The sequence below is a fragment of the Carassius auratus genome, chromosome 38, assembly GCF_003368295.1.
Source record: "Carassius auratus strain Wakin chromosome 38, ASM336829v1, whole genome shotgun sequence".
Classification (NCBI taxonomy): domain Eukaryota; kingdom Metazoa; phylum Chordata; class Actinopteri; order Cypriniformes; family Cyprinidae; genus Carassius; species Carassius auratus.
In genome coordinates, this window is record NC_039280.1 from 10654540 (window position 1) to 10675262 (window position 20723).

At 36.6% G+C, this 20723-nt stretch overlaps 1 protein-coding gene across 5 annotated transcripts in view; it reads right to left on the minus strand.

The window, feature by feature from the left end:
- The window catches only part of sorbs1 (sorbin and SH3 domain containing 1), a 44680-nt gene that overhangs the window by 15049 nt on the left and 8908 nt on the right, over positions 1-20723 (minus strand). For 2 of the 5 annotated variants that reach the window (XM_026224022.1, XM_026224025.1), the window contains 13 exons: positions 17523-17565; positions 16734-16820; positions 16147-16263; positions 15142-15257; positions 13824-13971; positions 13179-13327; positions 13010-13070; positions 12781-12855; positions 11442-11471; positions 11265-11361; positions 10199-10313; positions 8580-8663; positions 2189-2238 (listed from right to left, as the gene is read on the minus strand). In XM_026224022.1, coding sequence (XP_026079807.1) covers positions 2189-2238; positions 8580-8663; positions 10199-10313; positions 11265-11361; positions 11442-11471; positions 12781-12855; positions 13010-13070; positions 13179-13327; positions 13824-13971; positions 15142-15257; positions 16147-16263; positions 16734-16764 — 1073 coding nt within the window. In that variant the 5' untranslated portion in view covers positions 16765-16820; positions 17523-17565. Of the gene's footprint in view, positions 1-2188; positions 2239-8579; positions 8664-10198; positions 10314-11264; positions 11362-11441; positions 11472-12780; positions 12856-13009; positions 13071-13178; positions 13328-13823; positions 13972-15141; positions 15258-16146; positions 16264-16733; positions 16821-17522; positions 17566-19869; positions 20028-20723 lie in introns of those variants that run through there. The other 3 variants (XM_026224023.1, XM_026224021.1, XM_026224024.1) reach the window with 3 other exon arrangements.

The window sequence follows — 20723 nt, forward strand, 5'->3', positions numbered from 1 at the left end:
GCACAACTTTAATAAGTTGTCCTGTGTCAGGTCTTCCCATATAATGAACTGTAGTCAGGCTGTTTAATTTTTACATGTTGGTTTAAGAAAAACTGAAGTATATCATGCTTACTTATCGAATAAGTCACTATTCTGTATGCAATAAAGTCATAAAACGGCCTGTCTAGAGTTCAGTAAGGCCTTGTTATGTTTCACCAGACTATTCTCTGCTGAAAAATAAAAAATGTATGATGGTTGTAGCTGGATTAAATTGGTCTATTTAGTCTCACAGTATGATCAGCTTACAAGTGATCAAAACCCTAAACCAGACCAGCCTGACAGTCTAAAAAAGACTGTCCTTCAATTGTTTTTTTCAGGAGGGTTAGCACAGCAGACACACATGGGCTACATGCTAAGTGAGTTGGGAGGGAATCTTAACCATGACAAGGATTTTAAATGCACAGACAATGGTCCTACACATCGGTAGCTCTGTTGCGAGAGAATCATATTAACGGTTACTACTCAACATGCCAATGAAATCCTAAGGGCCCTAGCATACCTTCCTACTTTTTCATAGGTAGAAACAATAAAATATTTAAAAAAAATTATGTGTGAGAACAAGACACTGTCTTTGTGACTCCAGCTTTCTGAATTATTCCATCATACTATACACATAATAAAGTCTCCATGAATGACATCACTCCAGGGATGCATCGGATGATTTCCGCTGGAGAAGTGTGAGATGAACCCACGTCACTGGCTCCAAACTCAGGAACCTGAGCAGCTGCCTGACAACTGCTGGAGCGGAGATGGTCTTACCAGATTTTTCTGACCATTAGTAAAGCGGAATAAAGTATTTTCATGCTGTTCGGCTCCTTTTCAAGGATCTGTTAAAAGCAGATCCATAAAGCAGAACTATGTTTCTCTCAGGGTTACACTTACACAGGGTAACATCTGTCACACATTCCTCAAGTCATGAGAGCATATTTTCGGTTTAGTGTTTTGGCTGAACACTAGTTGGCCTCCTGGTTTATAACTGAACCATGAGGCTTTTGATAAAACAATAAACTCCACATCCAAACATCAAAAAGATCCACACACCAAAGAGAAGACTGTTTGGCTAAAACCTTGCGCCAGAGATTCTTAAGAGAAATCTAAGCACCACAAAAGATTCATTCATTCGTATGTTTTACCGTTACAGTTTTGATGAAGGTAGCAAAGAAAAATGTTAAACTGTTTAAACTCATGAATATGTTTACTGTTCAATTTTTTTAAAAGAAAATGCTTTTAAAGAAAGCTTATATGACATTACTTCAGATGTTTTTCCAGCAAATATTCACTTTAAGAATAAAATGTTCTACCAAGAGCACATAACTTCAAGCTTCAAAATCAATAAAAAAGAAATAAAATGAATAAGGAAATAAGAAATAAATAAGCTTAATAAATAAATGTTAAACAATAATAATGAAAAATATATATTATTCTATGTTTACATAATTTCTTATTTCCCTTCCTGTTTTTTTTTTTTTTTTTTGTAAACAATGCTTTGGATAAAAGTGTATGCCAAATTAATAAATGTAACCGAATATGAATAAATATTTTCTTTGTGAATTAAGTTAGTTTACATTTATATAATTAATTAAATTAATGATTAAAGTTGTTTTAAAAAATTAAAACCTGTTCAAATGTAAAATAAAAGAATTAAAAGAATAATTTAAATACATAATATAAATATTAAAGACACAATATTGCTGTTGTGAAGGTTTTTATGTAAATTCCCCATTTCAGGGAAAGATGTCAATAGAAAAATGACATTTCACTTTCACTAACAGCACATAAAGATTTGGGGGATTTCTCTTAACAGAATGGGTGGAGGTACAAGTTCCCTTATCTCTCTTAAAAAGACATCCAGGCTTTATTTTCAGACACAAATCTTCACGCTATCCAATGCCTCTCCTCCAACGAACGCACACACACACGCAGGCACGCAAAAATACATCACACGAACATAAACAGCCTGTATTGCAAATGGTCGTTCAGGAAACAGAAGAAAGGAAACGAGGGAAATCTCCAGAGCCCCGTGACAGCTCTGCCTGAGAATAGATGGCTGGAGAGCGAGACAGACACACAAACACACCCACATACAACAAGGGCGTCAGAAAATGGTGGAGAGGAACATTTGTGAGGGAAAAAAGGAACATGGACTTACTATTGCTGTAGGTCGGAAGATGTTTCCAAGGGGCTGAAAGAGGGGGCACTCTGCAACAAACCAAACAAAGAAGTCATTGATAGCTCCAAAGGCTTGACTCTCTGGCAGCTGGAAAGGGAGAAGGTGCATTAGTCAGTCAGGCTTGTCAACGTCTGCCGCGTCCAAAGCTCTGAAACTCTTAGGTCCTCCGGATGAAGCAGAGCGTGGAGAAGTAAGCAAGTATTCTGGCCTGCATGCAAGTTAGGGGGGAAAACAAGCGACTGGGAGCGAGGGGTGGGATTAGCAGGGGCTGTGAGGGGCGCCCATTTTGGGAGGGGGCTGTCAGTGCTTCCACCAATCAGCTGCTGTCTCTCACCGAGGCTCTCTTTTGTCTTCTATTGAGTCACTCTCATTACTGGCCGGCCAGACAGGGAGACAATTAACCAGCTGGTGCGGGAAGCAGGCCAAATTACATGCGCAGACACACACACAAATAGATTTACACACATATATCAAGAATATCACGAGTGTTGGATCGAACATGCTGTACAAAAATCACAGGCCGATATTAATAGTACACCAAAGGAAGTTCACATAACGGGCATCCAGTGCTGGGTAGCAACTGATTACATGTAATCTAATCACGCATTCAGATTCCAAACATTAAGTACTTGTAATTAGATTATATTACATTTTAAAACGCTAATATTTAGATTACATATATTTAGATTTTTGGTATGTATTTATTAAATATTCATGTATTATTTTAAACTAAAATATTCCCTGCGAGATTTAAGTTTTAAATATTATAATTTAACATCAGTTTTCAGTTCTCTGATGTCGGTTAACGGCAACACTGACATGCATGTAAACAAATGAGATATTTCTATTTTATAGTGTTCAGGTAAGCTAATATTTATTTTTCTTTGATAAATTCACGAAACCCCTGCACTTACATTACAAACCCCAGTTCAAAAAACTGTGACATATAATGCACTTCACAGTGTTGATAATATAAAAAAAAAATAATGTGGTACAAAATAATCCAATTCAAATCTATGTGATCAACAAGTTAGGTCAAAAGTAATTAAAAGTAGTCTGATTATATTACCTAAAGTGTGCATTGTAATGGATTATATTACTGACTACAATTTCCATCATGTAATTTGAAATCAGTAACAGACAACAATTTTTAAGTAATCTACAGGGCACTGTATGCGTCAAGCCAATAAGGAGAGTGGCTGTTATTGCTGGGCAGCAACTCCCGACGGCAGATCAGAGAGAGCCATTCGCTGGGACGGCCTGTAGCCCCCCTTTCATTTTGAATGGTTTGCAGGCGTTTAATTTTAGGCTGCTGTTTCTGTTGCTTTTCCCTAAGTGCACGTCACAGATGGTAAAAATAGCGTGACACCACACCTCCGAAGGAAAAAGCACAAGTGGTGTTTGCAAATACGATTGCACAATCCCAGCCTGCCGCTGTCCCTTCAAAGGCATGCCACATGTGTGCCAGCACCCCACCAGCCCCTCTTGTGACCGACAGAAGAAAAGTTCAACTCCTGACCGCAACATGTTCATCCCATTGGTTGCTGGGGTAAAGAGGATCACAAATAACCTTCACGAATGAATACAGGCTTTGTGAGAGAATATCGCTCTATTTATACAGCGTCATGTTCTAGAAGTTTTGTTTCCTGAGGAACACCCAGTGACATAACAAGCCGCTATTACGTGTGCAAAGCGACCTCCAGTATTTTCGTCAATTTTTTTCTTTCTACCCATTTTCCTTCTCTAAAAAAAGGTAGTACAGCATCCCAAGAGGCTTTCGCACAAGACTTGGCACAGATGCGAAGAATAAGCAAACAGGAAGCATGCATGAAAGCCTTATCTGAAGTGGCACGCATCTTAATCTAAATGCTTGTGACAGCCAGTACAATATCTTAGTGTGATGCAGCTGTTGAGATGAGATGATAAGAAAGTAAAATTATGCAATTAAGTATAATATAAACACTGCTACTGGCATTAGAAAGTACAGAAAGCCCTGTATACTGTATTTAAAAGCACATTTTTTTTAAATAGTATGGTATAAAATACCATGTAAACAGACTAAAAAGATGATTCTGTGTTAACTTAACTGCAAGGACGACTAAATGAAACAGACAACCACGACAGTAAAGTCAGAACTGTTATAAGTGAGATCTAAGCTTAACATTCTTGACATGACCCACGGAGACGGTTGGTGAAAGTGATGTGCACAGTATGTCACCGAGGATATGGTTTCAAAGCCTTAGGTTATTTGAAATGCCAACCGAAATAGCATTTCTCATATTAGGTATATAACTTAAATGGAAATGACATCTCAGGAAGTAATAATGGTGATATATCATTCCTTGAGAATTTCCCATCATCTTATCTGGTATGTCCAGTTGTCACGTTGGGGTATACAGAGTCTAATTTCAGTATGTAAGCCTTAATGTACAATGAATCTAGCCTTAAAAGGCATAGTTCCCCCCAAAATGAAAATTCTGTCATTATTTACTCACTACTGTGTTGTTACAAACCTATGTGACTTTGTTTTAACTGCGGAACCTAAAAGACAGTGTTAAGAAAAATTTTGGGGGTGGGGTGAGATAAAAATGTAAATAAAATAAAATAATCATATTAAAATAAATTCATAGTCTACTGGTTGGAAAATATAAGGGTGAGTAAATGAGGAATTTGCATATTTGTTGGGATCTGCCACAATGGGGGGTGGGGGGCGTCTATATAGCTATTTTTAAATTAAACCATATATTTCTAGCGTATGTGCCTTATAGGTCTAGCTGCTATTTCAAAAGAAGGTCATGATAAAGATCAAGAGATGTTTACCACAGTATTTCCTAGGATGTAAATTCCTTTCCCCTGATTGTTAGGGCTAGTCAGTGGAACAGTGTGTTAATAATGTTTGCTCATTTTCATGTGCTAGTTTCCAAACAGGTGCAGGAGATGACTCAAGAAAATTTACAACTTTTCTGTTATATAAATAGCATACAATGTGAGTAAGGTACTGTGAAACTTAACCACATGAACAAATGGGGCTTATGTGTCCATTTATGAAAGCTGATTTATGAAAACCCCTGGTAAACTGCTATTATCAAAGCACACCTTCTACAAAATAATGTTGTTGTCTCTAATTGAACAAACATGTAATGGTTATGAACTTTTGGTGCAGAACTATGTGTCATTCCATATTGTGGTAAACCCAGGATCTGTAGGAGACGGGCTGACTGTGCTCATCACTGTCATAGAGATCGGCGTGAGGAAGCCAGGTCACATGCAGTCTCCAATATCCTTCGTCCCAATTAAAGACAGACACACATGCAGCTTCATACTTAAAGATGCCCCCAGTTAGGAGTCAACAAGCTCAACAAGTCTATTTGCTGGGACTTTCTGTGACCTCAGTCTAAGAGCTTTAGGACTTAAGCCTGTATGACGGATACTGTTGTTAATATTTCTAATAAGTGCTTACAAAGCTTTAGAAATGTGCTTAATTCGATTTTTACAGCTGAATTTTTATGGGAATCCTACTAAGCCAATCAGAATTTCACACTGCTAAGACTATTTCAGTATTTCAGCATTGCATCAACAGTGAGAGCGGGCCACATCAGCAGATTCTGAGACACGTCTCAAGGGAAGTGACTCCTCACTTTCGTCTCTAAACAAGGAAATCTGGAGAGAGACATGAACCTTCTCTAAACTTGTGCCATGACGCTGATGGTCAGATTCATGAGTCTATCCATCAGGAATGCAGCCTGTGACTCAAGCATTTGGTTTCACTGTCAGAAGAACTGATTCTAAAGAAATTGGATGCATGGACAGTAATATTGTGGAACATTAATACATTAATATAAAATAGCTGTTTTCTATTTTGATATAAACATTTTAATTGTAATTTATACCTGTGAAAACAAAGCTGAATTTTCAAAAGCCATAACTCTAGTCTTCAGTGTCACATGATGCCTTTATTATTTTCTAATTTATTTTTTATTAAATAATTTGAATATATTGGTTTGGTGTTAAATGGTGTTTTTTTATTATGATCAATGCTGCTTTTTTCAGCATAGAAAATTCAAAAGAAATCCATGTTTAACACTGTATAAGTCTTTACTGTCACCTTTGATCCATTTAATGTGTCCATGCTGAATAAAAGCTTTAATTTAGCTTAAACCATTATATAATTTTATATATATCTTCTTTTTTTGTATAGAAATATCAATATTTAAAATGATTAATGTTTTAGTTATAAAAACCAACCTTAACCAACCCTAAAAGCAATCATAGTGAGCTTCTAAAAAGAAAGGTGAAAGGTGAACAATCCAATCACCTTGGGGTGTATCATGATACGCGTCTCCAAGCAAATAAGTGTGAACGAATGTGCTATTTACTCCCAGGTGTTGAGTTGATGACAACGCTGCGCAGGCTCTGTGCCACTGATAGCATAGCGACATTCTTCTTATTCTTCACTGAAGCCAGTGACAGCACGCCAGCGCTACTTTACAGTGCTTTACTTACTTACTGCGTCAAGGTCACACAAAAAGTTTACACTTCAAAAATATAATCGCCATGACTGAGAGATTCCAGCAGGATGTTATGTACTTTCGCATTAGTTAAGGTGGATGGAGTGAATCTGACAACCAATAAGCGGATGATGCAGTGGCCAACTTTTCAGTCAATGCTGCCAGGCAACGCTGCTGAAAACAGGCAACAGGGTTAAGCACAGGGGAAACAGTCTGGCAATTGTTGAGTCTGTCGTCTTTAACAAACTAGTTGTAACATCACAGCTTGCTGTCTGTTTCCAATCTGGGCACTCCATAAAACTGAAACCTACTCAAAGCCATCTGTGCCACCAGCAGAATTAGTGCCAGTTAAATAGCAGGATCTCAAAAAAGGCACAGGCAGCAGTAGTTTTTTTATCAAATCAACCCCAACTTCAAATCAGATAACAGTTAAATGTTTCATCACAGTGCAAAGGATAATGATTCATTTACAGTCTGTAAAGATAAATATGAGATGAAAAAGATGGTTAAAAAAAAATTCAAGATTTAGAAAAAAAACAAGAAGCATACTGGGAAACTGAGCGGTGGTGTTTGCCATGTTTGACTGAACCGTTAACCTTTTTTATTCCTGATGCAGCCTGTGAAGCACATACAGAAGAACTCTTTCACTACTACTTTTGCGTTGTTTTTGCACTGCTATGCAATCAGTTACAATGGGCTGGATAAGGAACATATAGATGAATGGTCAGTGCAGACAGGAAGTGACGTAAGTGCTTCTAATGTTCACACTGCAGGCAAATGCGGCCCAAATCCGATTTTTGACTAATCTGTTTTTCTCATGACAGTGTGATCAGCATAAACCATATGTAATCTGATCTTTTCAATTTCTGATTTGTGCCACTTTCATATATGTTACTAAATACGATACAGGTTAGATGTTTTGAAATGCAGCTGCGGTCTGAACAGTCATATCAGAATTCATTTGACTTTTATATCACTTTAGATCAGTGATACTCAAATCTGGCAGCGAGATCCACTTTCCTGCAAGATGTTAAGCCCTAACCCTAATCAAACACACCTGAGCATGCAAATCAATGGCTTCAGGATCATTAGAAAATCAAAGATTGGGCGAGTTTGATCAGGGTTTGAGCTAAACTCTGCAGGAAAGTGGATCTCACAAGCCAGATTTGAGTTTCCCTGCTCTAGATCAACCTTCATCACGATTCTGCGCTTATTGAAGAAAGATTCAAAGATTTTACATACTTAAAAAAATCAAAACAGTAGTGAAAAGTATAGTGAAAGTAGAGTGATGTGTCAGAGCGTGTAAGTATTACGGTGACAACTCTATATCCAAGCAAATCTCACTCATATCATAAAAGTTTCTTTTAAAACTCTTCTCTCTTTTGTCACATCCTTGTCTTTTTTTCATATTTCCTCTGCATAATTTTGCTGGCTTCTTTCCTCCGTTTTTACTTCTGTATCTGCACAAGTAAAGTGATTCCCACAGAACTGGCCTACATTTTCACTGTTGCTGTGGGTTGTTTTTCAACTATGTTTTGGACTAGTTTTGAGAAACAGCTGGGAGGATTTTGTTTTGAAAACCTAGCAGCCCTGTTTGTTTTGTTCTTTTGCGCATACAATTCAGTTCAGAACCATGCTCTGTTCACACTGGAAATCATATATTGGCCACATTTACAACAAAAATGTGAACAGATATACAAAGAATCAGATCTGAGGAAAAATCTGAATTGAGCACTATGGCCTGCAGCGTGAATGTAGCCATAGACAGACAAAAATATTTAGGGTCCTGTACGAAAAAAAGGGATGTCATGCAGTTTTTTTTTTATATATAAAAATGGGTCACTTTAATACTGCCAACTTACCGCTTTGCCAAACTCCATCTCAGAAAAGAACCTGTACCAAGGCTCATTCTCTAAATCTACATCTTCTGGACTTATGTCTTGAGTCTACAGAAATATGGCAACAAGGAAAGGAGGACATAGACAGAGAGAAAGAGAGAGAGAGAGAGAGAGAGAGAGAGAGAGAGAATGAGAGAAAGAGAGAAAGATTCAGAATACAAAGACAATGAGACTGAATGGTGGTTACATGAAGTTTCTCTTAATGTCATGATCTCAGACAGTAAGAAAGGTTCTAGGCTGAGAGAGTGGAAGAAAGAAAAACTGGATATGTTTCCAGCTTGATGGCTTATTGCAAGAACATCTGGTTGATCTCAGCAGTCAAAGGAACAGGAAATAGGAAATAAAGATGTCATAAAGTCCTGATGATGGAAAGGGATCCATTAGAGCTAGGGTGGAATCTTTCACATATTCACTCAAAATGCACAATTTCAGACTTCTGCTATGAATATCAATATTTGTTCAATGATGTTTGTAAAAAAATATTTGCTATAATTTACTAATATAATGCAATAATAATGTTAATTTAAACTATCATTTAAAAGTTTGGGTTCAGTAATTTTTTATTATTATTATTCACCTAATACACATTCAATTGATCAATGATGTTACACAAGATTTCCTTTTGAAGGAATGAGGATCATGTGACTCTGAAGCCTGAAGTACCGTAATGTCAATGTAGGAATAAATTACTTTAAATAAGAAAATAAATAGAAGAATATTATAGATATTTACTGTTTTTACTATATGATCAAATGAATAAGCATAAGAACCTTCTTTAAAAAACATTTAAAAAAATGTACCAATCCCAAACTTTTGAATGGTAGAGTACATATCACTTAAAAACAGTACAAATATTCAGGACACTAAATTTTCACAGTAAAGAGGTATTACTTCTGCAGAGCTAAATCAGATGAATAGACACAGGCAGCACATTATCTTCTGCCCTAGATAGGACCTGACCCAGAGCCATTTTAATTACTTCCCTAACAATGAGAAAAAAATGAAAGACCTAATGCACCTCGCACTTTCTCTGCTTCAGTTGTTTCACTGACGAGGATCCAACACGCTTTGCTTTACTTCTACAATAAACCTATTACAGCGGTATGTCATCAGAAAGACATTATGTAATAGCAGCAGCACCCAGAATGAGTCACGCTTACAAGATTGAATCACTGAATGTCATAGTAATAAACCTTCCATGGAAAAAAAACAGTCTACAGATATATACAGCACAAGCCCCTGAAGGAGCCTCTATTCTTCACTGGGTCTGGAAACTACAAGTGTCACTTATTAATGAGCTATTTATAGCTGAGTACAGGCTCCTCCTACTTCCTATATTCTAACATTACTGTGTGCATTAACACATAAGATATATATGCTGCGTATCACAACATGAAAAGGCTCGCCAGGACAAATCACCTACCGAAGTCACTTAATAAGACTACCAAGAGACACACAGCTGTGAGTGCGCAGTCCTTGTAAGTGAAACAGGCAGAAACCAGCTCTTGCAGCGTCAAACAGCATGCACAGGTCTGCACCAGCAACACCAGCAACCAAACATGCATGTATAAAGAGCATCATACCGCTCTGTCCAGCTTCAGCACTGAAGATTTTCCTGGCTCGTACTCAAATATGCTCTTGGGCTCGGCGCGGTACTTCCTGGTGTCTACTTTCTTGTCAGGGGGCTCCCACTCATTCCTGCAGGGATGCATGGGGGGAGAGATGAGTGATACAGTGAGGGAGGTGAAGAGTCACCATGGCAACCAACAAGGGCAAGTTTGGGCTGCACGTTCCCATACATGCAGCTTATGTTTTAAAAACGCAGCATACATTTATGTAAAAGCACTTTATTCATCTAACCAGTCTACACCAACATGTGTGCAGCAACACATTTAAGTTTCCTCTAAATTATATTATCATTACAATAATTTATGTGCAAAAATTTTTTTGCTATAAATTAACATTATAGTGCACTGCCATTCAAAAGTTTGGCATCAGTAGATTTCTCTTAAAGAAATTAACACTTTTATTTTAATAAATGTAATGCATTAAAATCTTTTGTAATATTACCTCAACTGGAATATAACAAAACATTTGTATTTAAAATAAATGCTGTTCTTTCTGACATTCTATACATCGAAGAATATGGGGGAAAAAATATATATATTTTTTTTTTAATTAAAAATCCATATTTAAATAATTAACACATTTCAGATTTTCTTATGCAAATCTTTTAATTTTAATTTAACTTTTAATTTTAATTTAAAATCTTAATTTAGATTTAGATTTTTTTATGTGTGTGTTTATATATAAAACCTAAAATAAACTAAAAAGATACAAGGTAAAGATACATTATGGTAATGACTTTTCTGCTAGTGAACACAGATTACTTAATAAACGGGTGTCTATTATGAATTTTAACAGCAAACAGCAACATCTCCTAAACCAACACATGCTTGTTAAGGCAGCATGACAAATGCTGAAATACAGTGTTTCACATATTGAGGTTTTGTGAAGAAATGTCATCATCTCTGTCTTGAGCAACACTGGCATGGTACAAGAATTCACACACAGTTTCAAGATATCAGTTGATGAATGTGCTAGAATCTGCTTCATTAATCATAATATTTGTTTCATGTCACGACTCACCTCTGAGGTTTTAGGGAAGATGTGCGTGTTGGTACAGGCAGCTGTCCTCTGGAGCTCCCCATGTCTACAGCACTCTTGGAGCGAGGGACTGTCCGCACTGAAACACAGCTTTCCTTTAACTAAGAATTCACAGTGTAGTTAATATTTTCCCTCTCGGATTAAAATGAAAACACTTACCATCCTCACCGCCATATGATGGCCTGTCATCTGAAAGAGTCCGAAAATACTTATTAGATACAAATAAATGTTAATACAGCTGACATATTTTGAGAAATTGCAATGTTTTTATTTCACATTTTAAATGCATTCCTAAGGTAGTTTGTAACCTGTTCTAATATTGTGCTGTACTTAGTGTAGCCTGTGCTCTAAAACAGCATCTCCGGGAGGTATTCTAAACATCGAATATATTCTAGGTGAAAATTACAAGGATTAGTGGGACATACATAGCAGTCCATTATCAACTAAACAGCAGCTCCAAGACAAGGCCACTTTATTTCCTCAGACTAATCCGACCAGTAGATGGCACTAGAACCACAGCAGTGTGTTTTCCTCATGCTGGAATATTCCATTAGCTTATTGGTTGGTTACAATACAAATAAGACATTTTCACCGCAAACTAATGCAAGGAGGCATTCGGATGATGATTATTTTACAAATACTTGAGACCAGCATTGGAATGGCATTGCTAACAGTGCATTTGAAAGAATCCAATGGATACACAAAGTCCATTAGATGTGTTGTGACTGCTTTAATAATTTAGCAGAATGGTTCTCTAAAAGCACAGCCACGAAACACATCACAGAGGTATGAAAGCTTTTAAAATGGAGGTAATCAATCTATGAGTTTTAAATACAAGGTGATGTGGTTTTCTCGGTGTGTTGAAAATAGCTCTATTACCCCAGGCTCACCTTGAGCACTAGGATGCCTCTTTAGGACGATCAATTTCTTGACACTGTGTATGTATATATCAGCATATATTGCACATTGGGATTTGTGAAAGAATGGACACAGGATGGAGCCAACAATGTGGCACATTAACACATTATATTTACTGCAGCTATTCTCAGCAAACTTTGGGAAAGAAATGCTAGTTGAATATAATACCTAATGCTTTTATTCAGAAAGGATGCACTAAATTGATAGAAATTGACCCTGAAGACATTTATAACGTTCAAATTCAAATTTCAAATGTTTAACAGAAATCACAGAAATAAATTACGTTTCACAATGCATTCACCTAGAAAACAGTTAATCTAATAGTATTTCACAATATTACTATTTTTACAGTGTTTTTTGATCGAACAAAGGCAGCCTTTCAAAACAATTAACAAAATCTTACAGACTCCAAACTTTTGAACAACAGTGTATATCCTTCCTATTTTGGTTTTGTATACTGTATATAAAAGTACCCAACTCATACATAGAGATAAATGTGATGCTAAATGACAGACGGGAAAGTGTGACATGGAGAAATGTTAATAAATATCAGATTATAACTATCATATAACTAAGGTACCTCTGGTTTTCAGTGGCCTGTCATTGCTCTCTGGAAATATGTAGGTGGGACGATATGGATTTTCCTCGACAGTCTCTGAGTAAGGTGAGTGAAAGACAAAACACAACACACGCCGACAAAGATGACTACACACATAGATACATGACTGAAATGTGACCTTCAGATTAAGACACACAAAAAGATGAAATAAAAGTGCTGATTGTATGTGATTCCCGAGGAGCATCTTTACCAGGGACTTTGTGAATCTGCTTGAACATGTTTCTGTACCAGTCCTTTGACAGCTCTGTGTTCTAGAAAACAAAATTGTACAGATGGTGATGTATTTATACATGATTCTGGATATAGTTATGAATTCAAAGCCTGCACAAGTCTTGAGAACTAAAGGTTGCTGTTTTTACCCGCACTGGGACTCTGGGTGCTGAGATAGCTGAATGTTCAGACAGTCTTATTCTCTTTTCTTCCATGTCTGCTGGAGTCTCAGAGGAAGATTTATTCTGGCTGACGGCAGGGCTCTGATTAGGACCACTGCCCTGCTCCGCCACAGCTTCTGAAGCACAAACTCGTATCATAAGCGTCCAGAACACAAGATAAAATACACACTTTCAGCTGACATATAGGACAAAATCATTAAAAGCATCACTGAATGATTTAATGTTTAAATGAATAAATAATTGCTACAGCTCGTACAGTCTTATATATTTAGTATTTGACAGATGTACTTTGTAATTGAATCCTGTTGGAATCAAACGACTTTCTGTTATTCTCACAATGCTTCTCCTCATTCATTTTAACAGTTGTTGAATACTGTAACTAAAAGTAAAAATGTGTACATTTTATACCAAATGTTTAATCTCCACTCCCATAACCATAAAACAGTCACTACTATCTTAATGTTTTACCTCAAACATAACTTGAGATAAACTAATCACAAGGGTCAGAACATTCTCATTTCTCTTTCTACATCGTGAAAGCATTTAGCTTTTTAATGCACATGATAATTTTAGTTTTGATCCATCCTGAAGTATTGAGAGGTTGGTATTTACCTCTGCTGTACTGCAGCAAGACGATTGTCGGGTTGACGCTGCTGGTGGGGGGGTATGAAGAGGACACTTTGGCTGATGAGGTAACAGCACTCGGCAGATCAAGGCAGGACGAGAGCTGAGACTCACTCTCACTTACAGGTGAGTCCACCTGAGGAGAACATACAAAAACACACACTCTAGTGGTTGTGAAATACAGGCGAGTTTGTATTTCCCAGAATTCCTTATGGGGGAAATTTGCATGAAATTTGCTTCACTACACTTCTCTTTCAAGCAAACAATTGTTGCAAAGATTCCTCTGCGATGCTGATAAAGACAATGACAAATTGCATAAGATAGCACTTAAAGTATGTGATTACTTATTTGTCTAATTATTTACTAATTATTTGTCTTCTGTCTTGAGGAGGTCATCAACACCAGGAGTATTCATTCTAATAAGATTTAATATTTCTTTATTGCTTAGCAAGTTTTATTTTTATAATATTATAGAAGGCTACTCATTTATATAAATTACAAAACGTTACTCAAATTAAAATATTTTACATTGTCAGTTTTCATTTTAAAGATATAGATCTCCAGTCAGTTGGTGGTAGCCATCGACTCCCATAGCATGAAAAAAACACTATACAAGTCAATGGCTACCAGCAACTGTTTGGTTACCAGCATTCTTCAAAATAATGTATTTTATGTTTAACAGAAGCAAGAAATTCATACAGTTTTGGAATAATCTGAGGGTGCATAAATGCTTACATTTTCAGTTTTGGGTGAACTATCCCTTTAATTTAAGTTTTAGGAATTTTGTTATGTGCTTTTGTCAGTGTTCTACTCAGCTTTCATTTATTTTTAAGTTTTAGTCATTTTAGTACTTCAACTTATTCAACTTGACTTTTTCATTTCAGTTTTTTTCTAATAACAATTGTATTATTTTTAAACCTTATAGTTTTACAGTAGGTAACAATACCAACACTTGCAACAAATCACTAGTTAAAAGTTAGTTAATAGTCAGAAATTACATTACTTTTTCAATGACCTTCTCCACTAGTTCCCTAGAGTGCCTTTAGGGATATATAATTGATCACCTTGGATCTATACCATTATAGATGATAATGCAAAAAGAAATGTTATCTTGCTTATAAAATACAGAAAACATTCATTCACTGCTCTCATTTTAAATGATTTTAAAATTGAGGAGTTCCTCAGTCTCTCCAGAGATCTTAGGATCGAGCTGTTTAATTAGCACTGATATCAATCTCTAATTGGCACGTTTGCAAGAAAGCAAAGCACTGCTAAAAAGGAACGGGGTTCAGACATGGTGACTCACCTTTGTTGGTGTCTCATCGACTTGAGTTGAATTTAAATCAGCTCCGGTGTTGTTTACACTTCTCTCAGTCAGACTTGTTTCTGTGGCATCTCCATTGACCGCACCAAGCCATCCACCTGTAACAAATCCAAACACTTGGGATTCTCAAAGGATCAGCCAATCTCCAAGGCACTTTAAAACCTAAAAAGGCATAACTGTGAAATAAAGCTGCCTCCACTTGGCAGCAAACCTGTTTGTTTCCAGAACTAACCACAATTTATGTTTAATGAATTCCTTAATCCTCCGTTAAACGAATCACCAGCCAGAATCTGTCAGAACTGAACCCCACAGAAAGACTGAGTATCCACTGAAATGCTAATTCATGACTGGAAAAAAACGATTCTCTGAACTTTGTCAGAAGAACAAGGGGACCATTGAACCCACTGTAAGAAGTGTTTGTTCCAATGGCCTTTTTATTGAGGCACAACAACAATTAAGGCATCTCTCCCAAGTGCTGGCAGTTAGCCAGGATAGTCCCAACATGGAGATGTTGAAAACGTCCACACTGAAGGTTTCCATTTCCACAGCTCAAAGTGGGTGTGAACAAAAGACGTCTTTGATTATCCCCTGCAAATATGAACATTCACTGAAAGTTATTTGAGCAATGAAGTTGACTGTCAGACAATACTGTATATGTTCCACAAAAAATACAAATTTGTCTCTATAATTTACTGTGCAATTTAGCAACTAACCACACTATGCACATTCACTGTCAAAATAACATGAACCTTTTCATTAATAGGAAAAAAGGAAATTCAAGAAAGCACCATTCCTGTAAACAGAGATCTTTCCAGTTAATGGGGGTACAGAACAAAATAAAGCACTTTTTAGTGCATGTTATCTGCAGCTACAATCATATCCTCAGTAACATAATGACAGCACACAACAATTAGTCTGGCACTGTCCATCTTTGTCCAATATATTCAGAACACTCTCCTATTGACAAATCCTGCCTTTCCAACTCACTTTTGGCAGCGTTCTTGGAAAGCTCTTGGCTTGTGCCGTCCTCATCATCAATGTGCACTAGTGTAGCCCTCAAAGTAACAGCACCCTTGCCCTTGCAAACACGGCTAGGGTCCAGCTCTGCAAAAACATAAGTAAAGAAACTGATTTTATCTTTTAAAAGCACTAAATAAAGTTTAATATTACTCACTTGTTACCCTGGACCACAAAAGCAGTCATACGTAGCCAACAATATACATTGGTCAAAATTATTGGTTTTATTCTAATGCCAAAAATCGTTAAGATATTAAGTACATGTTTCCATGAAGACATGTTGTAATTTTCCTACCGTAAATATATAAAAACTTAATTTTTTATTAGTTACATGCGTTGCAAATAACTTTAAAGGCGATTTATTTACATTTTTTGAATACTTGTAGTCAGCCAGACATTCTTCTTTCCTAACAAACCATACATCAATGGAAAACTTTTTTATTCAGCTTTCAGATGTATCTCAGTTTCCAAAAATTGACACTTATGAATGGTTTTGTGGTCCAAGGTCACATTTGATATTACATTAGACCCCCAAATCCTACAAATGCTGCTCTTACCAGTAGGCATGAGATCAGGGGAGCTCTTCATGGTCCTCAAAGGAGTTACTCGCACAGCAGATACAGTGCGCCGACAGGGTGGACGTGCTGCAAAACATATACAACTATAGGTGTGAGATGTAGAGAACAGCAAAAGAAACTAAAGAGAGCTATTATAAATGCATTTATCATTTTTCAACCTCATCTGTGACATTTTGGGTCATGACCCACTCCTTGAGAAGCACTGCATTAGTTTTACGGAGTTATTTGTTAGTCTTTATTGAGAACAACAGCTCTGATAATGCTCATATAGAGACCCTGGGGCTTTTAAAGTTCTAGGAAGATTGTAATCACAGTGTTCTCCGAAGGCTGGCACAAATATCAAGAAAAGATGGATGAACGGAAGGAAATAGGGGGCCTGGCAGAGAGAATACTGATTCAACAATGACTCAAGCCAGAGAGAAAGACAGAGAGAGTCTGTTTGTGATTGCTTACTCATGAGCCTCCTGCATCAATACATTACACAGCTATTGTTAAGGCCTTATATGCATTCATGTTTTAAAACAGGCTTAAACAATATCATATAGTGTACTACTATGAGACATATATGAACAGATTTAAAACTTGAATTCAGTTAAAACAGGTGTTTAAATTGCCTTTTGCCGTTTTAATATTATTTATGTTGTTTTCTTTATCTGTGTTGCAATTGTTTTGTTTTGCATGTTTCATTCATGCACATAGAACTGTAAATAAAGGCCAGCCAGGCCTGTCAAGAAAATGATGGAGATATTGAAAGTGCTGCACGCTTACCAGGGGCTGCATCAAATATCCCTGTGCCCTCTGCTGGAGAGCCCTGCAAATGAAAATGAGCAAAAGGAGAGATGCTGAGAAAGGGAACAACGTTGCTCAGCATGTCATTAGAAAAGAGAACAAAGAATATTGAGTGGCTGGCCGACAAGATTTCAGCAAGTCAACAACAACACCTCCATGGTATGTTCCTTAGCATGTTTACAAATGCAAAAAAGCTAGTGCAAAAAAATGGGAGTGGGCAATATCACCAACATCTTATTTCACAATTTGAGAAATGTTATCATGATATATATTGTCCTTCGGCACAGCCCTAGCAAAAAGTATTACAATTAGGGTTGTGCCTATAGACGATAGTATCGTATATCAACGATAGTCAAAGATATCGACGATAGCAGATGTCTCTGTCAATAGACAATATTAGGCTTATTCTCCTATTAATGTATTAAATAATAATAATTATTATTTTTATTTTTATGGGCGGGCTATTATAACTCAGCTATCAAACTGCCCAGCTATTTCACTTCAGCACTGCATTTCACACACACACACACACGCACGCAAAAGAGGATTAGAGCCTATAGTCGGTGAATGAGTCTCCATCCACAAACAGACATACATCATCTGCAGATATAAGGTATTTTATTCCACTTTAACAAATAATCTGAAAGAACTATATATGTGCAATATTTTAAACGAGCCCTCACTAACTGAGTTTAATGCCACAGTTATATGAGGATGCATCTCATTCTTGTCTCGTATGACTGATGCATCAGTTCAATTCAACTTTACTACAAATATATGAACTTACCTGTTTATGTCTAATATTAGTGTTAAACTGTTGGACTTTAAATTAAATATAGCTACTACTGAATTTCACCGTTATTATACTATTGATTTTGCAGAACATTTCGACTGATAACTTCCGTGCGCAGATGCGGCAGATTTGTCACAGGACGTGCGATATGACAGTTGCATCCGACTATATGTGAACTTGCTGTTTTAAATACAGTATTTTTATATTTAACGTTAGTTTATCAGTGTGTTTGAAAGTATATTATTTTGATTATTGTTGTTTCCACAGGCTCTCTCGCGTGCACCTGCGTGGTTTAAAACACCAAATAGTTATGCTATGACAAGAACAAAGAGTCTCCCTCTTGATCCACCCATGCACGATAATATCGTGTATCGTTGATCTGACGGGCTGACGATATGAGATTTGAAAACTGACCCAACACTAGTGACAATTAAACAGTCATCACAAAGATAGCTTGACTTGCTTTGTCTATTTAGGCCTGATCTCAATGGCTCTGAATATAAATATTTAAAAACAACCTGATTGGCTGGAATGTGAAATAATGTTACAAACAATCCTACTAATATGGTAAGTGTGAGGGTTCTGATGCATGAGGAGACTAACTAACTGATGTGTCACACCTATAGCTGTGGTTCACACTGAAACAAGATACAAAGTGACCCGTTACAGAACATTGGCTGAGTAAGAAAATATGGGTCAATGAAAATGTATATGTTTCAGTAGCTGCCAATGGATATCCCTGTAACAAATGAGTAAGCCACTTTGGATGAAAGTGTCTGCCAAGACAGACAATAATTAGTATTTTAGATACTTATAACTATTCACCAAACGAGAGCTTTCTTTATACATACAAAATATTGCTGAAGTCCTGGATAATTGCAGATATTCTTGTAACATTTCTAATGGATCCCAATGTAAACATTAACCATCTGTCTCTATGCAAGGTCTCACTGACGTATTTTAGTCTACAGTTGCTGTCTATAGGAAATCAGAACCAGTTAATTAGCCAAATAATTAAACTTAGATAATTTAAGCCTATAGCTTAATTCAATCATATGGTAGGCCTATATATAAAAAATATAGCCTAAATAGAAAACTCTCTCCGATGTTTACAGAAAAGACTATTAGCACTGGATTTATCCATCTGAAAATGGATATCGTCCTAAATTTGGAGTTGTTGAATAGTTGCGTAACAGCGATTTTGTAATTCAATAATACACAAATATGTTGTTTATTTTAAATGTTTATATAGCATACTGAATTGGATAAGTGGGAATCATTTTCCATTGTAAATTTAAAAACAGTTCCAACAAAAACAGCTGCATGCATCAATCCATCAGTAAAGAGTCACACGGTTTGAGGATCCTTAATACTCTGAATTGCTCCACATGCTGCACTGTAGAAAATATGCTAATAATCCTGATTTAACTTAAACTTTTGAGGTGTTCCAAAGCCATAATAGTCAATACTCATATTTGAAACGGATTTATTTCTACATATTAATCTTGTTAATATCATACAGACATGACCTACCTGTAAGGACCTTCACCTTCAGAGAACTTCAGTTGAGCTTAACTTGGTTTAAAGACCTAACAAACACCCAAACATTGAGGGTGCCCTTTTAAATGTCCTTTGTTGGGGCCTATCATACAAATCCAGACTATCATGTTCTATTCTCATCAAAGAACTGAACCTTAACAATGCTTTGCCTCTTTCAACTACCAAGATGGACCTGTCAGCACCTGCCACCTGGGAATGTAGCACCTACTTAGCATGTGATGAACGAATTACAGCATCCTGCTTTCCATCCACCTCTCCATCCCTGTCTGGCATGCCACGCACCTCATGAGGCTATGAACTATATTAAGATAACTGTAAGATAATAGACCAAATATGTTATAAATCTGGACGTTTGTCATACTAATATGATAAAGTATGGACTGTTGACTGTTTGATTTGAGGGGTATCAGAATAGGACATGGGCCAAGTTGGACTAGACACAACTTTCTCACAGTAAACAGTGACCTGGGTGGTCATATCAAGGTCAAAGGCATGAACACTGACAGTTCAGGCCACTCTAGTGTATTAAAAACACTTATGATGATTACAGTCTCCATCCAGTCGGCTAAAAATAAAATAGATCCAGTATAGTTATCCAGATTTAAAAGGCATGCTAGAAATATCCTAGGAAATTAATCTTTAAAAAGTGTCCTGACCAAGAATGACACAACAAAACAATAAATAATAAACAGTAACAATAAAAACTTCTTATTTTTCCAATCCAGCCATGAGCACAACAAATGGCCTCTCTTAAGTCCAAAATCATGCTCATCTCCCCATAACTGTACATTATATCAGATATCTTTAATCAGCTGTATTTTTTTGTA